A 22,980-nucleotide genomic window follows, 5' to 3' on the forward strand; every position below is an offset into this window, starting at 1 on the left:
ATACTTTTTCCTTTTTTTTTTTTGCATGTATTTTTATATTTGTGCAATAAAGAATTAAATAAATAAATAAATTTAGTGTCAAATCTCGATTTAAGAAATGTCAATCCATATAAATTTATGGATTAAATCGAGATTTAACACTAAATCTAGATTGAATATGTTTGTGCAAGTCGTCCCTAAACTCATGAATAAAAAAAGCTCCACTTACAAAATGTAAAAGTAAGTAAAAGTAAAAATGTTTATTTCCTTTAAAAATATATAAGAGATGGTGATGCACTGAAACAATTGACAGCTGCTTAGGTATGTTCGAGTAGTACTAATTATTTTCGTGTTAATGAGAGTTGTTCCCATGGACTGGACCTAGAACGTATAGGAAAAAAGTAATTTACAAACACACACTTTTACACTCGGGAGGTTGCGGGGCTGTGATTGGCGGAACCCCTCACGTGCTGCCGTGCGGCGCGGCACGACCGCACGCTGGAAACAATTGTTCCCCGCGCCGCCCGAATAGTTCCCCAACTACAATTTCACAACTTGCTGAAAGGCTCGCCTGATTGATCTGTTGCCAATTTATTATTGAACACCGCCGGGCTCGGATTAACAATATACGGACAAGATGAAGTGTGTAACGTTGTAAACGTACATGTCTTTAATAAAACTCATTTTTAAACTTAAACCTATTTTCTTATTTTTTCATAATAAATAAATAAAAACATTAATTAAACATTAGGGACCATAGGTAGATAGGTAGGGAACGTTACAAGTGTCAGTGAAAAAGAAAAGTCTCGACAAATAACACCCCATTGCTACCTATTAGTTCGGTTAATTGTTTTGTGACTTCATTCATTGGTACATTGGTTGTCATTAGTTTGAACATAAAACGGTTTGACATTAAACAAAATGTAGTGTAGACCGTTTTTTGGTTGGTTTTTGTATGAGACACACCTTATGTTCGTAAGTATATTGTTAATCTAAGTAGACGGCAGCGGAGATCATTAATTATTACAGATGACTGCTGCGTCGACGGGTCACAATAAAGGTTAAGTAAACAAATCTTTGTGTCCATCAAATTTGTTCAATTAAGGCGAGTCAATCATAATTATTGCTTGACTTATTCGTTTCGACCCCTCGACAAATACTATTGTAAGGTCGGCCTTGTCTTTCCGTTTCACCGATTTTAGGTAAAAACTTAACTCAGGGAATGTTCCATTCTAAAGTTTGAAATATGTTTTAAGACATTATACATCATAGACATAATCTAGCTAGACTCAAGTTCTTCTATAGTACACACACGAGTAATAAAAAAGTTCCACTTACAAATTGTCAACACCAAATGGCCCTAATTTAAAAAAAAAAACATATATCATGTTTTTAGTTGGTAATATTCTGATGCTCTGTTAAATGAACTTCAATATTCAAGACGTTTAGAAGTAATTTAGTGCTTCATAATATTATCACTAGAACTTTTGCATTGATCGCGAGTGTAGCAGATCCAAGTTCAGCCGTTTCAAAATCGACAGGGTTCTCTTTATCTTCAGCGAGGTTATTTATAGGTTTTATTGTCCTGCTTACTCTACGGAATCCTCGTTATCTGTGGGCCCGCGCAGCCTGCGGGGGGCGGGGGGCAGGAGGAGGCCCTCAGGGCTCGGATCATCTGGATCTGGACTTAAGCCTGCTTTATTTGCCTGCCTTTGTTTAAGGAGCAAGGGGGTCACTTTATATGAAGAAAAACCATGTTTCGGAACGCTACTGCGAGAGCCACGACTCTATCTCGTTGTATTAAATGTGCCGATATATAACACTCTCGTTCGTTTGTTATTGTCAGTATAGAGTGACCCTCCTGGATTTGTGGTGCGTCGCGGTGCGAGCGAGCGGCTGATTGGACTCTTCGGGGAACCTAGTTTGAAACTAGACTCAGACTTACGATGAAAAAGAGACACTCATTGAACAGATGTAGTACATACACGGTATAGTCACATGGCCACAGGATTCACCTGGAGATCAACATGAAATATCTTTAAATCTTGTTTAGTTAGAACTTACTTAGGTATAAATAAATAACTAAAATTATTGTAGTCACTTACCTACTTCATTTTAGCAAACCTTCTGTTTACGTTAGCAAACGGGCCGTGTGCCGACGAAACAATTGAAATATTTAGGTAATTCCTAATTTTCCAATACTTACTCGACATTAAGTCAACAATTTCTGGATGGAAATTTGTTTGATAACGCCATTAGAATGTTATTCTCAGGTCTCAGCGCGTGAACACAATTACCTCGTGAAATGTTTGCTCTGTGTCGGCCTTTCTGTTCGCGAGTGTAGCACTACAGCTCTACCTTTATGTACAGTCCAATACACGTTGAAGTGGCCACCGGTGGCGGTTAAAAATACTTGTATTGAGAGATTTTTATTATTTGTTTGAAAAATTAGGTACCTCATACCTATTTAGTAAAAATAATATGTTGAAATCAAAGAAGGCTACGTCAATATAAGTAGGTACTCGTAGTATAATCAAAATCTATGGATAGGTTTAAACTGGTTTGTTTCTTTCTCTATTTACTTAGCCCACTCATATATCTGTGGCGTCGAAACGTAAACAAAGCTTTTGTTGCCTCTGTTATAATTAAATAGAAATAAATGATTTTACTCATCAATTAGTAGTGAAACATTCATAAAAATATCCAACTAACCTATAAGTGTGAGATCCAGACATCCATATTACTGAAGAACGGTGAGCCCGCCTGTATTTTCATAAACATTTCACACTGGAGTCTATTAAATCGGTTAAATTTTTGATAACGGTCCTTGTTTTTCAAAATACGAGCCAATCAAAGCAAAAGTAAATACTGCACAAGCGCAAACTCAAAATAAATTCACAGAATAGATACTTTGTTTTGACAAGTCCATTGAAGGATACGCGAGTGTTGCCAGCACAAATAAACTTGGATACGTTCAGAAACTACTAGTAAAAATATAAGCCGACCAATCAGCGATCACAACACAAAGGACTCAGTCACGACATCTAGCGGTGAGGTGCCAAACCAACTCCTACGCTAGATCTTCTACTTCATTATTCGATCAATAGATACCGGAAGAAACAAACAATACGATGTCGGCGAAGGCGCCAAAAACTTCCAAAGTCAATCGTAAGATGTCACCACTAGTAACATGCCGAAAGTGTAGAAAAGCAGTAGATCCAAAGGACACCATATTGTGTACGAAATGTAATAGCAGATACGAATTCGACTGCGCTGGATATTCAGACAAATTGTATCGCTTAATGGACCCAGCAGCCAAAAAAAAATGGCAATGTAAACTTTGTATACAGAAACCTTCAACACCCTCCGTAACATGCAGTGAACCATCTTTTATCACCATGAGGAAGAAAGGTTCTTCGCCTAAATCCAATTCAAAGATGCCAAAATCTGCTTCAACAAGCATAGACTCTCAAATTGATGACTCTCAGGTACTCACACCAAATAGCACATTGGATGACTCCCCTAAAACACTAGAACAAGTACTATCGAGGAGCGTTGATTACACAATAACCGATTCAATTACAGTACAGGAGATGCAAGATATGATTTCCCAAATTAAAATTCAACTTGCCAGCACGCAGAACGAATTAGAGAATATCTTACAAGAAAATAGCGACCTTAACAGACAATTAGCGAAGCTCAAAAAGGAAAACAGTACATTGAAAACTCTCTGCCACTCACCGTTACCAAACTCTCAAGCACAGAGTACCAAAAAGAAACAAAGGTGTCCTAAGCCACTTGAAAAATTAAGAACGCCCACAAAATCTTCTATAGAATATCAGCACATTATGCCCTCGGAGAATGACATCTTCGCAGCCCTACAAAACAAAATTGGAGAGCTAGAGCAACAATTTAAAATATCCGAAGGGAAAATATTGGACCTTTCAAACCAAATCGAGAGGCTGAAGGAGAAGCTAGAGTCACCAAGAATAGATCTACCTAAACAGATACCTAATGAATATGAAAAAGCACGGCAAAAACACGATAGAACAATATATCTATTCGGAACTCAACAATGTGTCAACCTCGCGTCTGCATTATTACACTCGCGCGAGCACACCACATACGAAAAATATGAAGTCATATCACAAACCAAACCAGGTGCACTAACGGCGGACGTGTTAAAGCCTAGTCTCAATTTAAAACTGGAACCAAATGATAAACTTGTTATCTGTATTGGCGAAAATGACTATGATTTAAATGTTTTATCGTTACAATTACGCAATTTCATTGTTAGATTTAAGGGAAATAATATAATTGTACTGAATATTTTCGGCAACAGGTATTTGAATGCGGCAGACCTAAACAGCTGTATTATGAACGTATGCCAAGAATATAAAAACTGCCATTTTCTGAAGTGCGAATTCTCTAAATATAATAATATCTCAATCATGTGTAAAACAATCAACTATAAAATAGATTGTATTGATTACGATTACAAATATTTAAATGTCAAGCAATTAAAAGTGCTTTTAAAGTGTAGTAAGCCAACAACACCCAAGTCAGACCAATGTGAAGGAAAAATATATGAAAAGGGTACTATTCCATACTACTTTGCTCGAAGCTCAAACCAGAGCCTACAAAAAGACTCTACAAATGACCCTGAATCGCTACTCACAACACCTAAAAAAGGTACAATACCCCACTACTTCCCAGTTATAAGTAAAAAAACATTTTTTCGTGAAGAATAAAGATAAGAAAACTCCTCATTTTAAGATATTCCACCAAAATATAGCTAGCATACTATCAAAGTTAGAATTGTTAGAAATAACGCTACAGGAATTGCAAGAAATTCAAAACGATCCCGATATAATATGCTTGTCTGAAACGTTCTTAAAATCTGGATACGAAAATTATTTAAAAATCAATAATTTTGTACTAGCAGCCGCTTTCTGCCGGGAACAACGAAGAGGCGGAACTTGCATATTAGCAAAACGCGGCATAGTCTACAACAAATTATCTTTCATAGAAAAATATGCCGTCCAAAAAAAATTTGAAGTATGTGGAATCGAAATCCCGCTACATAAATTGCTTATTATTTGCATTTATCGAACTCCTACATCTGACCCCAATATATTCCTGGAGAAACTTAATACCATTTTATTCGAAATAAATAACAAATATAAACGGACAACTAACATTGTTTTGATCGGTGACTTCAACATTAACACTCTACAGCCGGGAATAGTAACAAAGAAGCTGCAAGATCTCTGTAATAACTATAACTTACAAATTCATATAGATGTTCCAACTCGGAAGGAGTCTTGTATAGACCACATTTTGAGTAACATTAAGGAAGCACGAGCAGATGTACTACCACTACAACTATCAGACCACGACACTGCACAGCTACTCAGCTTACCGGTACTGAAAACGCATTATAATAAACCAAAATCATACTATAGATACAAAAAAGACTACTGCGCAGACAACGTTCGGAAGTTTAAAGAATGCCTAAACTGTCTTTCATGGACTGAAATATACAAAGAATCAGACTTAAATTTAGCATTTCACAACTTCCATGAGTCCTTATGTCTATATTACAATTTATGTTTCCCATCAATTAGGCAAAAAGTTACTAACGACATCCATGACAAGCAAAAGTGGATAAGTAGAGGGCTAAAAATAAGTTGCAAAACAAAAAGATCACTAAGGTACAAATACTATGCAAACAAAACAATAGCCAACAGAACGAAATACTTATCATATGCTGCCCTCCTAAAAAAATGCATACATAACTCTAAACAACAGAGTAATATAAAATTTATTAACAATAGCAAGAATAAATGTAGAGCTACATGGACTGTAATACAAGAACAAATATCCAATGCAAATCAACAAGATAATATAACATCAATTAAAACAAACAATAGTATTATAACAGACCCTGTAGATATAGCAACAGCTTTCAATAACAATTTCATTAACACAACGAACACCCCACTATCAAATGATATGGAAGCCATCGTGAGTAATAAAAATACTATTACAAACTCTCTTTATCTTAGTCCTATGTCGGAGCATGAGGTTAAAAGGGAAATAATGAGCTTAAATAACACGGGTTCTGAAGGTTACGATGGAATAAGCACAAGGATAATCAAGGAAAGCATAGAACAACTAATAGCTATACTAACACATTTAATTAACCTCTCATTTTATACTGGAATATTCCCTGAAGTGTTAAAACTATCAATCGTAAGGCCTATCCACAAAAAGGGTAACAAAGAGGACATCGACAACTATCGCCAGATTACACTTATACCTATATTATCCAAAGTCCTTGAAAAATGTATGTACAAGAGATTAATAGATTTCTGTATTAAATTCAATGTTATCAGTGGCGACCAGTACGGCTTCCAAAGACGAAAGTCCACGTCCTTGGCCATATACAATCTTACTAACCAAATTCTTAGTAATCTCAATAGAAACCGTCTGACTACTGGCCTGTTCCTTGACTTATCAAGGGCATTTGATTTCGTTTCTCACAAAATTCTATTGGGAAAACTGGAAAAAATGGGAATTAGAGGCATTGCTCACAAATGGCTATCAACATACCTGACAGAGCGACGACAACATGTGGTAATAAAAAAAATTGAAATCGAGGAAGAGAGGTCATATTCATCCGAACCTAGAATAAATAAATTCGGTGTACCCCAGGGCAGTATACTAGGGCCCATCTTGTTTTTACTTTATATCAATGATATCACCCAAGTTACAAGACACAAATGTATCTTATTCGCTGACGATATTTCAATAATTGTGTCATCTGATAAATCCAATATGACATCCGATACATCTAATAATTCCACTATAAATGACCATGAAATTCAAATTAATAATACAATTAAAGATATTATACATTGGCTACAAATGAATAATTTATTAATTAATTTGGACAAATCTAATTATATACAATTCCATAAATCAAAACATTCACAATATAATTTTCAATTAAATATTGACAGAATCAAAGAAGTATCGAATACTAAGTTTCTAGGTGTTATCTTAGACCAGGACTTAAACTGGAAACTGCACCTAGATAACCTATGCAATAGAGTGAATAGATTTGCCTACGCACTAAATAAAATAAAAACAGTTACTAACAAGAAAACCGCTGTCATATCCTATCGTGCCTACGTGGAATCTATACTAAGATACGGGATCGTAATGTGGGGTAATAGTACGGACATCAAAAGAGTATTTGTTGCGCAAAAAAAATGTATCAGGGCTATATGTGGAGTCCCTACCGATGAGTCATGCAAACCTCTGTTTGGGAGACTTGGCTTGCTACCACTACCATCACTTTACATATTTGAAATGAGTGTCTTTGTAATGCAACATAAATTCTTGTTCTTGAATGCTTACGATGTGAGAAATAGAGCCCAAAGAAATCCGCACAGACTAGTGTATAACGATGTACCTAAATCGGCTAAATATAGCAAAAGTTGTATTATTATGTGTGTCAAAATATTCAATAAGTTGCCGAATGAACTCAAATCCCTAAATATTAATATGTTCAAGAACAAATTGTATAAATGGCTAACAGAAAACAATTTCTATAGCCTACAAGAATTTTTAGAGTAGTTAATAATGTAAATATTAGTTTGTAAGTACCTACTCTAGAAATAATGATTTGCATGCTAATATAATTTGGCTAAACATGAGCACTTTTCGATAATATTGACATCTATGTAATACCATGTTTTACGCAAATAAAGTATTCTATTCTATTCTATTCTATTCTATTCTATTCTATACTTATTGCACACTAAATAAAAAAATAAAGGTAGGTACTTATAGTAATTAAATGGTTGATTTTCACGAGAGCAAAGATCAAACACTTTTACGGATAATCGGTTTCAGGGGGGTCACTGTAGATAACGAAAAACGACGCTTCGGAGCGTTTCTACGCGAGCCACGACTCTATCTCGTATTAAACGTGTCGATTGCACGACAGGTCTTGTTCGAACGTTTTTCGTCAGTATAGAGTGACCCTCCAGTTGCGTTTGATACGGAGAAGGGCCACTTTAATGTGCCGCGGTAGGTACTGGGTGCTGGGGGGTGTACGACTTGTGTTTGATCTGGCCTCTGGATGTGAACGATTCACGCAGTACCCTTTTAAAAGTTTAATCAAAGACGCCTGTGCGGGACAGTCGACGTCGAAAGTGAAAGATTATTGCGGAGATTAATGGTGAAAATGTTTACAAATAAATAGCTAAGTATCTAGTTATTTTTTATTAAAATCTTGTTTCTGGAACATTTTGTACACCTGCCTAGTGGTAATATCGTAACTGAGCAGCAAGTACATAGAAAGTTATTACAAAAAAAAACATAGTTTCGATAAACTACGGAATTCACAAATGTACTTTACCTACAGCAACCTAGGAAAACAATCATTCAATCAAAACTTCTACTATTTTGTACCTAACAATTGTTTTTACGCCGTAATTTTGTTACAGTTTGAGCCCACAGCCACAGTTGGCTACAAACGAAAACTAAAAATGTTTTTTATACAAAACAAATGCTTTTAAACGCTTCATGCAAGCTGCTACCCAAATGGACATTGGATTAGATTCAAAATACAGATTTTCAATGCGAAAATAAAAAGAAACACAGCGCCGTTCGCGGCAGCGGCTTAATCTAAAAATCGATGGAAGTCATACATAATAAATGTGTACTTACTGGACCTGTGGTCCTCGAGAGAGGCATAAAATGAAAATAATAAAATATTTATTTCTTATTTCATTGTAAAAATTTATGAGTTTCGTCTTGAGGATACATACTAACACTTCCACAGACACAAATCGCCATTGTTTATTTATTTTTAACCTCTTACCGAAAATAGGGGTCTTATAGACCATGGAGTGTGTTTTTATAGTGACTGTTATTGGCCAATCTAGACCATGACAGACACGGAAAGTTATAGACACAGCCAACCTCACAAATTAATGTATCTCCAATTCACCCTACCCTACTTTTCTAGTAATAATATCAATGCCAGATTTGAAGTTTATTACTCAATCACAAAAAAAAAACACTTAACGAAAAATAAAATCAAGAGTAAGCTCGTAGGAAGCTAGTAAATGAATAAAAAGTTTGTTTACCTAATAAGCCATAGAACAACGCGGACTCGGGTGTCTACAACTCACCTCATGCTCTTGACTCCTGAAGTGTGCGGGTACCAGGGCGGCAGAGCGCTGACAGAAGTGGCTCGCAGGCTCCGCGTCACTATCAGTCAGTATTTCTGTATTTTACTAGCTGTTGCTACAATGCTTCGCTGCTCCTTAACAGACTTCCCAGTGGGGTTCTCCGGTATAAAAAGTAAACTAAATCCTAATCCTAATCCTAAATTCCTAACTAATATTATAAATGCGAAAGTAACTGTGTCAGTCTCTGTCTGTTACTCGTTCACGCCAAAACTACTGAACGGATTTGGAAATTTGGTATACAGATGGTCTAGACCCTGAGAAAGAACATAGGCTATTTTTAATCCCAGAATTCCCACGGGAAAGCGGAAGGCTTTTTAGGGCGAAGCGAAGCTCGCGGGAACAGCTAGTATGTAATAATGCAGAGTGTTAGCTTCCTACTTAACAAACTTCATCAAAATCTGTAAAGCATTTTTTGCCTTTAAGAGTACCGAAGATCCATTCATATCTTTGATTATCAATATACGAACAAGATGGAGTGTCAGTACAAATGAAACGTCTCGACAAATAACATCCCACTGAGCTCTTGTTTTAAATTAGTTTGGTTAAAATATTTGTGACGTTATTCATTGGTGCAATGGTTGCGGTTTGACAGTAAACAAAATGCGGGCCGTTTTTTTCTTTGTTTTTATATGTCACACACCATCTTGTCCGTATATTGTTAATCTAAGACTGGGTGACGTTAAACCAGTCTTATGTAGCTCGTCCAATAAAGTCCAGGCTCCTACTAATAGGGTCGCGTGGTGAAGTGCGTCCCTTCTTTATGTGCACACTTGCCTTGTTGGGAGAGCCACCTTGATAGATGTTTAGCATAACTTGTCAACTGCTTCTATTTAATTTAGTCAAGTGAAACCTACTTCCATTAAAGCCTCGTATTCACTAGGCGACAAATTGTCGCAGAACCTGTCTAGGCACATGTCGTCTACGTGTCGCCGCGACGTCGCGCTCTGTTCTGCGACGTCGCACGCGACTATACAGCGACATCTACGTGTCGCAGAACAGGTTCCGTGTTTTGGCTCGCGAGACAGAACTTCCTGCGACATCAGTCTAGCGCATAGAGTATATTTTTTTTACTAGGTCTAGCGACCGCTGTTGCAGAGTGTGGACGCGTGCGCGACTTCTGTATCACGACATGTTACCAAAATGTTCTGAGAACACGCACCGTAGATGTTCTGTAACAGTCTCAGAACTTGTACCCTAGTGAATTCGAGGCTATCTATTCTACTACTACTGTCTACTACTTACCTATTGCTTATTTCATGTAAACCTGTGTTAAATGGTGTCATGATTATTATTATTATTACTAGTTGCTTGTAAAGCGAGCTTCTGAATGACAAATAATGTGCATTAGCTATCCGTAACGTAGGTGCGTACGCTGAATGTATGATGCAATTTTATGGAAACACATCTACCGTGGTAGTGACATGAAGAAGGCTGATAAAGTGTGGTGCGTTTATTGGGGAAGGCCTTCACAGTCATCATCATCACAGTGAGAAACAAAGTGATAGATTTATTAGAAAAACTGAAGTTCTAAAACTGAAAACTTAATATTATGCGTCTGAAGCGAAGTCGAAGTATAAAATCTTGCTTACTTTGATTTTACTAGCACAGGCTTACGTATGTACGGTGGCCTGCGCCTAAAAGTATACAGGCGGAGTTTTTAAAATAGCGATCTCAAGCTCACATTCTGCTCAAGCACATCCACATCACCACTGCTACACACATCACACACAACACGTCCCCGGATTTATAACAGATGTAGCTGGTCCCTTCATCATCAGCAGGGATCGCTATTTTAAAAACTCCGCCTGTATACTTTTAGGCGCAGGCCACCGTACATAGTACATAGTCAGCTCTAAATAGTGTTCCTTCAAGGTAGCGCAGCCCATTACGTAAGGCTTTTAGGCCACACGCCAATAACCATCCCTCGATTGATCTTTAAAAGGCAATAGCTATAATTCCATTATGGTGCCGCCACACTTTAACGAAAGTAGGTAGTCACGACAAGGCATTTTAGCTTATTTCTTACTTTGTTTCCTTAATAACAATATACATATAAGATGAGCGGTGGTAGCTCAGTCGGATAAGCGCCCGCTTCTCACGCCAGAGATGCGGGTTCGAATCCCGGCGCTGACATGTACCAATGAGTTCTTTTCTGAATTTAAGTACAATGTATACCATCGCTCTTACGGTGAAGGAAAACATCGTGAGGAAACCTGCATATCTAGACTTAGCACATCTAGATATGTGAACCCACCAACCCGCAGTGGACCAGCGTGATGGAAATGGTCCAAGCTTAGGAAGGCAGTTTAGACCTAGGGGTTATGCGCAAAGGTTCCACTCGAGAGAGCCAGGTGCAGGTACTGACACCCCCTCAGAGAATAGAATAGAATAGAATAGAATAAGGTGGCCTGTAAGGGATCACTTTTAGCGATAATGTCGTCTATTGTACATTGTTTCTAGTGTATAAAGTCTATTTTTGTACGTCTGATTTGTATGGTGTTCAATAAAGTAACATACAATTCTATTCTATTAATCAAAAGTGGTATACTCACTCTTGAGGCTGCGACATGTGAGTGAGCGCGATGCAAAACTCTTGTCACGTCTTAAATGCGCCCCGTGCTAGCTCTTCTGTATTAATTTTGTTGTACCACTTTGGAAAAATAACGAAAAAAATACGTCCGAGTGTAGCAGGTCCATAAGCCGTAGGGTTGCGTCTCGCGGTGGGCGCGGGGGTCAGCCAGTGACCCACATGGGCGGCCAGGCGCGCGCTGCAGCCCTGGCCCGACGCCCCGCGCTACGCCCTGTAGGTGACTACAACCCGGCTATAAACACCCTATTGCCTTAACAGGGTGGCGACTCGATCATACTGAGTAGGTGTGTATTGTTTTATAACGTTATATCCACTGTCGTTCGCTGTAGATTAGATTGTATCGTTGGAGGTTTTCTTTTGTTTATCGGATCCAATTAATGGTGGCAGTGGGTGTACTAGTGTATTAGGTAGACTAACACATAAACAAAATTGAATAAAACATTAGCAATAAAATAGCTATAGAGCTTCCACTATATTATTGTATTTTTGACGTTTCCTTATGTCTGGTAAGTTAAGTTGGTTTTGCTTTGTAATCAAATATGTATGGGATTTCGAATGTCAAAAAACCAATAATAAGATGGACAGAGTATAAGTAATAATAACGCAATAGCTTTCTCTGTTCAACGACAAAAAAATATGATAAGAAGTGCGAGTTTCATGTCATGAAATAAAGGAACTGCGGAAAGAAATTAACTCTAGCTAAGGGCCAAATTCACCGAAGTAATTAAACGTCGTTAGAAGGATCGAAAACGCAGTTTATGCTCTAAACGAGCTTATACGCTCATTTCGATTTTCACCGACCAATATTAACCAAGATTAGAGCAAAACGCAGTTATAGCTGTAACTGCTATAAATTGGCCAGTTAGCGTTGCTAAACGCAGTTATAGAAAGCTGTCATTGTCAAACATCATAAACAAACCACTGAGCAAATAACAACGCTTTGACAACGACATATATTATTTTTTTGTTTTATAATATGTCAAAACGTTTTGTTACTCCATTGCTCGAAATCAAAATACGCAAAAAGTATGTACGGCGCGACGCAATAACTAAACGCATTTCAGTGTTGCTGGCTCGTCTGTAGCTGAAACACCGGTGACGTAAAAGAGATTAAAAAAGCACCGATGAATTTCAGGTTACTCTAAACGCAGTTAGACGAAATCGGCAATCGTGATTAATGAAATCGTAGTTTAATAAAACTTAGATTTCTATGCAACCCGTGAATTTGGCCCTAAGTCCAGAATTGAAAATAAATTACATATCACAATCCGGGAATAACTGAGAGTCTATTCTCCTCCTTAAAAGATAGTCCCAAACTGTCGTTTTCCATTTAGACCTCAAACATACGCGACGTTTTCGAGGATCCGTGGAAAAACGGAATTAATGCATTTAGTTAGTAATTGCCGAGTTGCAGAAAGGGACTTTAAGCTAATGTCGACATTAAATATATGTCTGTCTCTTTCTGTCCGTATACTGTCAAAGCAGGGCAACAATACATTTAATGCCGACATTAACTTAAAGATCCTTTCTGCAACTCAGTGAATGTTCGGTAGTCAACACTTTTAATACAATACGTCTTTTTGATGTTGAGAACTGGACAATATGAATTTATTTGGTATAAAATGGCATGAGCCTTTAATAAGCGTGATGTTTAAAAAACGTGTCTGAGATCTTTCCCACGAATCCAGTTTTACGGTTGCATAATGGTCGTACAAGTGTGTTTGTGACACGAGAATCTAACCTCTGGTTCTAACGCCAGCAGTGTGGGCTGCGGTGCAGTCGCAACGTCGCCTCATCATTAAAATGCTGTGTATTTTTAAATGCTGAAATTCGATTCGTCACTAGTTCTACTGGTACCCATGATTCAGTGATACAGCGAGATTAAAAACGTTAATTGAGATTGCTTCGAATGTGGAAACATACAACGATACTTATCACAATTGGGAACAATATTATCAGTGAAATGATGACGTTTAATTGGCAGCCGCCACTACCAGCAGGATGGGAATTCACACGTTATTACTCAGCCTTTATTACACCGATTACACGCGTACAATTAATGCCCAATTTCATAATATCAATCCCAGTTGCCAGACCCACATACATGGGCATAAAATCACAAATTATTAACCTTAAATAAGTGTAACTTACTACTTTATTCTGTAAGATATCAATGTTTCACTAAGAATGCACTACAGCTGTCGCTTCATACCTAGCCTAGTGTTTAACACAGAAAAAGCGAACGAACTATTTATCGCACTAATATTACAAAACTTTCAAGTTTATGAGTATGAATCTTAGATTGTAACGGGAATAAAGTCAGGACTTTATTTCTCGTAACCTAGAATGGCCCCTCAGGGTCCGCAGTCGCCAGAACCTTCGTCAGTCCAACTGGAGACTGTGGCAAATTGCATTCGTAAATACCAAGCGAAGCTCTAATTAAATTTACGTAGCGCGATGTAGGAATGTACCGGGTCACAGGGCTCTGTAGCCAGCGCCATCTGTCGGTGGCGTTCTCACCCACTTTAGTTATTCTCACTGCATAAATTTCAAGTATTATTTAGCGCCACCGATGTCTACAATTATCCGCTTTATGAAGGGAAACGATGGTCTTTGACCGCGAAGAGCGAAAGGTCCTGCTGATTTGTGAGCTGTTTTAATTGTGCTGTTTCGAACGTAGGTAGTACGCACGTTTTGGACATCCTTTCAAAAGGCAACAATCTACTTCATTCATCATTTTATTAATCATCACCAGTAGGTACTATTGATAAACTTCCAGAGCATTAACATGTAAAAGTGCATAAATGCATTGCACTTTATTCGATAAAATTACTTATAAAAGCTTCATAACTTTCAAAATATGATTTAAACAAATAAATAACTTAATGTACTTATCCTGAGAGAGTGGAGCACTTTTGTATATTAGTTGCTGTGTTAATGGTTATAGAGTGTACTATCATTGCAGAATTACATTTTAATTAAATTCAAGTGAGCACTCGCGCACACCATCTCTGTGTCGTATACAGGGTGTTGCGAAAAGTACTTGTTGCTTGTGAACACGCCTAGGATGGCTGTGGGGATAGGTACAGTCAGGGGTAGAAAGAGCTGGCTACTTTACTTTTACAGCGGTTACGTTTCTCTGCCACTGACTTTACAACTGCTCATAACTTTTTTAACCGCCGACGAAAAAGAGGAACTTTCGGTCTAGGTCGGTATAGGTAATTACTCCGAGTGTTCTTAGTCATATTTTATCAAAATCGGCTTAGCCGTTCGAAAGTTATGCGACTTTTAGTGTTGAACATCGGGGGTTTTTAACGTTGATTGAAACCTTGTTTTAATTACCTTTAATGTCTATTTAGAATATTTAATTAGTTATAGTAATATAATACATATTAAAGTGTGGTACATGTCTGATCGAGGATGTTGTTTCAGGCGGATGGGCGATACCAGAATCCCAAAATCCAGTCGACTCGACCCTCCCCCGAAGTTGCCGCAGGTATGTATATAATATTATGTAAATACCGATTTGTTTGACGTTTCAATACAGTCTTTTAGAAAATAAAGTTAATTCTATAGTTAGTGTGAAGAAAATTGTAATGTTGTAAATTTATAAAACCGTTCGTTCTAAATTACTGTCTGAGATTCAACGCCGAAACTACTGAACGGTTCTGAAACTAAGAACTATTTACGATAAAGGGTGGTTTTATGACAGTGTCTGACAAAGTCATTGCAGTGCCGAAACAGTATCCTGCTTAGCCTACGGCATAATATGATAATAATACCACAGCCTCAAGTCGTTAATTACCAGGTCGACTGCAACTAGTGATCAAGGGCGGCGGAGCGGAGTGATTGATTGACCGATTGAGTGATCCACTCGGAGACGGATCGGATCTAACCTGATTGTCGCGACGCGCGGCTCACTGGAGCGGGTGATGTACCGCTGACCACCAGGTCTGCACCGCAGATGTGTTACAGTGACTGTATGAGACGAATGGAATGACGAATGGAGTAGTGGTTGAACTTGACTGAAAAAAAGTCGCAATAGCGTGTGTCGAAACATCGGCAACCGTAACGATGTAGCGGACCCGTTAAAAACTGTTTATAAAACTATTTTATTATAAGCAAGTCGAAAAGGGATAGGTAACTCAGATTGTTATTCAGAATAAAAGACTTTCTGAATGACCCCCTTTATTTTCTTCAGTTTTTATATCCATCCTTTTTTTAACACCCTGTATAAAGTGCGTCCACTACCCTGTGCCCCGCTGTGTCGTCCACACACTGGCCTCGTTTGCCTGAGTGCGTCGCTCGTTCGTCTTAGATAATACGTGGCCAGCTGGCCAGTAATAGCTGTTTGCTATGTTCATCGGGAGACACCTCCGATGGATAAGTAGCCAGATTCTCATGTCACAAGTTGACACAGTTGTGCGACCATCATGGAACCGTAAAACTGAATTTATTCCTAGGAAGAAAACAAAAACGTTCACGCCATTTTTTTTGAACTTCTAGAGACCCAGAGACCTCATACGATGACATAGTGTGGGAGACCCACGTCAGGGTTCAGGTAAAGTTAAGTTTGCACAATATACTCAAAAAGGCACGGACATAAAGTCTGTGGAGTGATAATAAAATCATTAAAAAATATTTAAGTTTGCAGCCGTCGAAAACTGAAAGATGTGTTGTGATTTTTGGTCTCTGGGTAAAAGGAACTTCTTATTGTCTACCTCTAAGGTACATCATTATACTCATGAGGGTATTCGTCTCACGGCTGCTATTAGCCATATTGTGTCAACAACTGTCGGTAATTGAACCTCAGACTCGTACGGACAAGATAATAATAGCAGATTATAGTAATTACAGGATAAACGCGCAGTAACCCCGGTCCAGCGGCATCAGTATTCTGAGCCACAACTGATACATTTCCGCGCGTTTGTGCTCCAAATTGCTTGCAACTTGGAATCTGTACATTCAACTATTCGGATCTTCGTTTCCGGGCGGGACATGGGTTTCGCTAACTTTGTTATTATGTGGGGGAGAGTAAATTATACTATTGTTGTCACCAAAGTTTAGTAACTATTGATTGGACAACTGCTACCTATATGTGTGATGTACTATAACAAATATGAAGAGAGTGGTTCTCTTGGCTTCACTACTCTGTTTATTGCAAATGTAGAGCCTTTTCTGGACCGGTCGTGTATGTATAAGTTTAACCCACAGTCGGTTCGTCTCTGCAGCTGCCGTACCACCACATTGGCAATTAACAATCCATAAGCAGGCAACCATATATCTGTCAGATCCATACAAGTTACGTCAGATTTGACAAGCGAGCGACGCTGCTAAAGCATTGTTAAGGTGAAGGCAAACTTACACGACTCTGCTACCACTTGACTAATAAAACATAATTCAAATATAGGCTTTAAGGCCACCACGGCCTTGGCCACCCTGTAGCGTCTGCTAGGTGTCAGCGCGCTGAATCCTAGCAGACGCCCCGCGCGCCGCCGTCGTGTAGTCGGCAGACGAGAAAGTGGGCTATAACCTTTAATGTCCGGTGGTGGTAACCCCACAGGCTCCTTCCATCTTCCCTAATTACCCCCCTTTTACCCTCCAGGCACGGAGAACGGTATGACGGTGGCCCACGGCGAGGGCTCGCCGGAGCGGCTGGGCGGCGCGCTGCGCAGGCTGCACTACAAGGCGACCCGGCGCGCGCACTCCGCCGCCGCCGTCACCCGCCACCACGCCACCAGCAATGGCGCTGCTAAGGTTAGTTGCTAGTGGGTTATGTGCGCCTGGTACATTTGAGTGGACCATGCGCGGTAGGAAGAATGGAGTTACCTAGTTGCTAGTGGTTATGTGCGCCTGGTACTTTTAGAAGCGGACCATGCTCGGTACGAAGAAGGGAGTCAGTTGCTAGTGAGCCTGGTACTTTTAGAAGAAGAAGATTTCGTATCCCTTTGAGGTTAATGTGCGCCTCACTTAGGGGATAAGCAGATCATGCTCAGTAGGGAGTAAGGATCTTTGGTATGCCTTAGTGGCTATGTTCACCTGGAATATTGAGTTTATAAGCGGCTGAAGACGAGTAGCACTGTAGAAATTTTATAGGCGACAGAAACTACTACTTACTAATACGAAAGCAAGCAGCAGGTTGCAGCAGCTCCATGCTATATGGGGCCCCGGTACCCCCATATATAATGAAATTACATAATAATTAAGGTAGCGAATCGACCTACCTGACTTTCTATTTTAGATACTTGCCGTTAAAATAGGTATTTATGCGAAACAATGTCCATACTTTCTTTCTTTTGCTAAGAACTAATATAAGAGCTTTTGAAAATTTACAAAGTTGTAGTTAATGAAAGTTTCAGCACATAGTTATATTTTTATAAAAGCCTGCAACTTTTTGTATCTAATATAAACTTTACAACTCGTTAACAACTTTTTGCTTATCCAGAAAACAATTGAAAGTAAATACCGGGCTGACTTAAGCATTTATCTTGGAGTGGTGATTAATTACTCACAAAATTTTGTTGCATCAGCTTGTTGCTAAGTTTAAGCTAATGTTTTGTTGGTAAGTACACACGCTCGCTGGCTAAGCATAGTCTGCAAACTTGCTATTTAAGTTCCATTGAATAAAAAATTAAAGCAACGATAAATATAGTTGGTTTCCCTTTGAAAACGAACAAATGACTAATAAAATGTATGGTTTTGACAGCTGGATAGGGCTCATGCAAAATTTTACAAAGTACTTAATTATAGTTCACTGTTCTTTTCTAACCCGTGTCCGCGTTGTTCTATGTTTTCTAGTAATGAAAAATATAATATCACTCACTGTTAAATGTCATGAATTTCCAACCCACATCTCTGTTTTGATGCTATGTGAACTAGAACATAATCGGTTGATGAATTGGACGCCATGTTGAAAACGAAGACGGATAGGTTTGAACGCGGAATGCCTTGTGATTGGTTGTTTAATTGCCCAGTGAGCTTCTGCTATGATGAATCAGGCGATAAATGGCCAGTATGCTTATTCTATCTTGATAAAAACGATCTAGAGCTTCAATCGGTACCTACATGCATCGAGAGATGGAGTGACCCCCACTTCTGGACCCCTGGGTGTTACCAGCAATGTGTATGAGTAAATAATATGACTGAATTACAATAGAATATTATCAGAATATCTATATTTAAAACTAACATAGGCTAATATTCTACAGTATACACTTTCTGGGTCAAGACAATTGAGTTAATTTCGCTTAATAATTTGTCTGTCAAATAAAATATTCCGTAACGGTTACATAATGTTACATGGTTCAGAAATGAGGTTAGTTTGTAGCCTATTTGTATTGTAACGGAAGAGGCAGTGTTTGAAAATGGAACGGAAATGGGCGGCGGCGGGGAAGCGGCCTCCGATTGGGCTAGACATCGTTTCCGGTTTAGAAACATCCGGTCTCCTTTTGTCAGGTTCTAAACGTTATGTATTCGTTGTATTTTTTTTTCGTACTTTTAGTATGCGATCTAGCAGTGTACGTAGTCTTTGCTTTGCTTGAAAAAGTTATCTGTAAGAATACCGTTGAAAAGTAGTGTATTATGTCATTTCCCAGTTCCTTCACTATCTCCAGGCAACAATAATAACATATTGTTCGGTTCATTGCGACGTGAATCATAAAATCATAACACAAAACAGCATTTTTATTGCAAACACACTTTTTTAATTGAACCAATGTTAGAAATATGTACATTTTATTGCGTGTACGTTGAAATCCAATAAATACATTATGTATTTACTATTGCCATATACTTCTGTTCCTATGTGTGTGCGTGGGACTGTGTTGACATGGTGTTGACACCTCATGGTCATTCTATCTTACGAAAAAACATTTTTCGGGGCGCTACTGCACCAACCACGACTCTATCTTTCTATGTGTGGATAATGGCTACATGTGGGATAAAAGACATGCTGCCACTCTCCGTAATTATGTTACAGCATTGTCTTTTATCCCACAGGTAGCCATTATCCAGACATTGTGAAACAGGACTTAAAAGTACAGACTGCATAGTGCATGACAGGCTGTTGTTTGTACTTACTTTTTTTGTGAAGCTAGAGTGACCTTCCTAACACGGAGCTGCTGCCGCTACACGGGTCGTACGTAGTTAAACATCACTATATCGCGGTTCGTCATGAATACGGCGATGTGATCGGTAGAACGCGCATCACATCTTCCATGCGCGTTTTTCCATGTTGTGTATTTTTGAAGGCAAATAAACTATTTCTTTCTTCTTTCTTTCTTTCATTAAACGAGTTTATCGACGTCGATAACGAACCCGTGCAGCGGCCGCTGGGCGGGCGGTGTCAGCAGCTGCCAGCAGTATCCGCTCTCGGCCGAGGGCTGACCGGCCACGGAGGGAAATTGACACACGTATTTGTTTTGTCCACAGTGTGTCGTCATACCTAGAAATACACTCGCTTGCAATGAAAAAGTTCCAATGATATATCACTCACGAGCAATATATTGCTTGTGAGTGATATAGTGGTATAACTAATTCGATGATATTTAGGTATTTGTAGCAGTATATTGTTATCGAAACTGGCGTGAAGTTAAGTTTACTCGTATTTCGTGGAACTCTGACGAACACGTCCAGTCAAGTAGTTGTGTAATTAAGTCGTTGCTAAGCCCTCAGATAAACTTTACAGTGACATTTTCACAATTAATTTGGGGATTCCCAAAATTATCTTCTCTAAATAGACTGAGAGAAGCCGGAAATGAATCGGGAAACTTTTAATGAACTCCCGAGCTTCATACATTTTAAATTAGGAACAGATCTGAAACACATTTCAGCTTCAGGTACGCTTGCGTTAGTGAGCTTGTTAATGGACTCAATTTTTATAAGTTTCAGAGGTGAATATTAATATACAGGGGGTTTGCGAAAGTGGTGACGAGGGGCGAGACTCAGCTTGCTCGTTCTGTTAATGTTTTGGATTTAAAAAATATTTTTTAAATTCTAATCATAGGTATAATAATATTGTACTTATTTATTAACCAGCTGTTCCGGCGAGCTTCGCTGCGCCTTAGAAAGTTTTTCCGTGGGAATTCCGCAATAAATAGTAGCCTGTGAATTAATCTAGGGTGTCAGCTATGTCCATACCAAATTTCATTAAAATCGATTCAGCCGTTTTGACGTGAAGAAGTAACAAACATACACACATACTAGTTCACAAACTTTCGCATTTATAATATTGTTGGGATTAATCGAAATACCAAAGTTTTAGTTGTTACCTAAAAAAAAATCCATTGACATGTCAGGGATTTTATTATAATTTTCGATATCACGTTGCCGTTGCTATTCCGCTTACTACATAAACGATTTTTAATCAAACGAAACTTTATCAATATCCCGTAAGAAAAATATGGCGGCATCTTTATGAGATTCCCCAACTTCCCAGTCAAGGGCGCCCCACGCTTCAAGTTGTTCGAGTATCAAACCCTTTATTATACCTTCAGTAACGAGCCCCGTGCTTGACCCCGTGGCTGCGTCGCTCAGATAGGACACGAAACCAATTATTTTTTTAAGAAGTATTTTTCAATAAGCTGCCTCAAGTTTGGTTGAGAAACGATGTAAAAAGTTGGACGCAAAAATAGAATACGATGTTACTGCAACCACTGCCACGTTTTTCGCTTCTTTAAGCAACAAGACAGATTGATCAAACTCTACCGATGAAAGTCACCAAGAAAAGCAAACTTAATCACGATTTCAGATTTTTAATAAAGATGAGCTACCAATTACATCTGGCCGAACACAATCCGGAACGTTGACCTGTGGAACGTGTGTAAGCAGACCTCCATCGAACAAGAAATCGCATTGCGAAAATGGAGATGGATTGGCCACACAATCAGAAAAGGAGCCGAAAGCAAAGCGAGCATTGCCTTCGAATGGAAACCGCCTGGCGGCCACCGCAGACGCGGTCGCCCCGTGCACACATGGCGGCGCACAGTGGACGGCGAGCTGCGAGCGCAAGGCCTGAGCTGGACGGAAGCCAGAGCGGTTGCTGAGGACAGAACGGCGTGGCGCACGCTTGTAAAGGCCCTCTGTACCACCGGGGTACCATAGGACAGCAACACACCAATTACATAAATAAAACGGATTTAATTTTCAATTTAGCCGAGTGACCGCCTGCAGCTGACTTCACCACACAATTGTAAAATTAAACTGCGGATCGAATAATTCAATCAATGTCTGCGGTCTGTATGTGATGCAATTACTGACTCAATCACACTTACATTATTAATTAGTGGGCGGTATGCAATGTAGTATGTAACTAACGACAACGCCAGTAACTTACTATGAAACACTTACTGCCAGTTTCTATAACTCTATCTATCTATAACTGGTAGTTACTTTCATACGATTTTGACAGATTGTTACTTTGGATTATGCCAAAACCGTATGAAAGTAACTACCAGTTATGGATAGATAGATATATAGAAACTGGCAGTTAATGGTTCGATAGTAGGAGTAGTTTTTAGTTGACTGAGATTTTTGTGGGTTTTAAGTATACGTCAGTCTTCTGGAGTTTCGGTGTGCCTCCCTTTTTTACTGCATCTAGAGCCACATATTATCAGGAATATTTTATTTAGTTTTTGACTAAAATACTTCATTACTTCATATATTCATAGCTTCTGTTACTTTTTACATCAAAGTTAGTAGTAAGTTCGATTCTCGGGTTGAAAGCAGTAGAAGTGATCCGGCGATCCACTCAATTACTTAGCTAATTGATATTTCCATTACATCAGGCGGATATTGCGCGCAGCTTTATAAGCTCTTCACATATTACTGCTCCAGCGGCTGCCTTATTCTTCATGTTTACTTCTATCGCGATCACTTTGGATTAAGAGTAGAACAAAAATAAACTAGTTTGGTGCAAATATTCAACGAGATTATTGTAAGCCGTATAAATTTCGTGAATCTCTTGGTAGGACACAATTACAAATCTATTGGGTTTTGTCCACGTACCTATTTGGATCATAAATGATTAAATTAATAAAGGTACTTAAAAGCAGTTAAATACACATAATATTAAGTAGTTTCAATATTGTGTGTTGCTATAAAGCGTGGACATACCTATATACCTACTTAATATGCTTTTGTCTT

General features: G+C 38.7%; 1 protein-coding gene across 1 annotated transcript in view; it reads left to right on the top strand.

Annotated features, from left to right (window-relative positions):
* Positions 1-22,980, top strand: part of LOC105383202 — a 119,390-nt gene that overhangs the window by 34,206 nt on the left and 62,204 nt on the right. The window contains exons 3-4 of the mRNA XM_048628407.1: positions 15,271-15,334; positions 17,444-17,595. Coding sequence (XP_048484364.1) covers positions 17,458-17,595 — 138 coding nt within the window. The 5' untranslated portion in view covers positions 15,271-15,334; positions 17,444-17,457. The remainder of the gene's footprint in view (positions 1-15,270; positions 15,335-17,443; positions 17,596-22,980) is intronic.

Source organism: Plutella xylostella, chromosome 20 (genome assembly GCF_932276165.1).
Source record: "Plutella xylostella chromosome 20, ilPluXylo3.1, whole genome shotgun sequence".
Classification (NCBI taxonomy): Eukaryota; Metazoa; Arthropoda; class Insecta; order Lepidoptera; family Plutellidae; genus Plutella; species Plutella xylostella.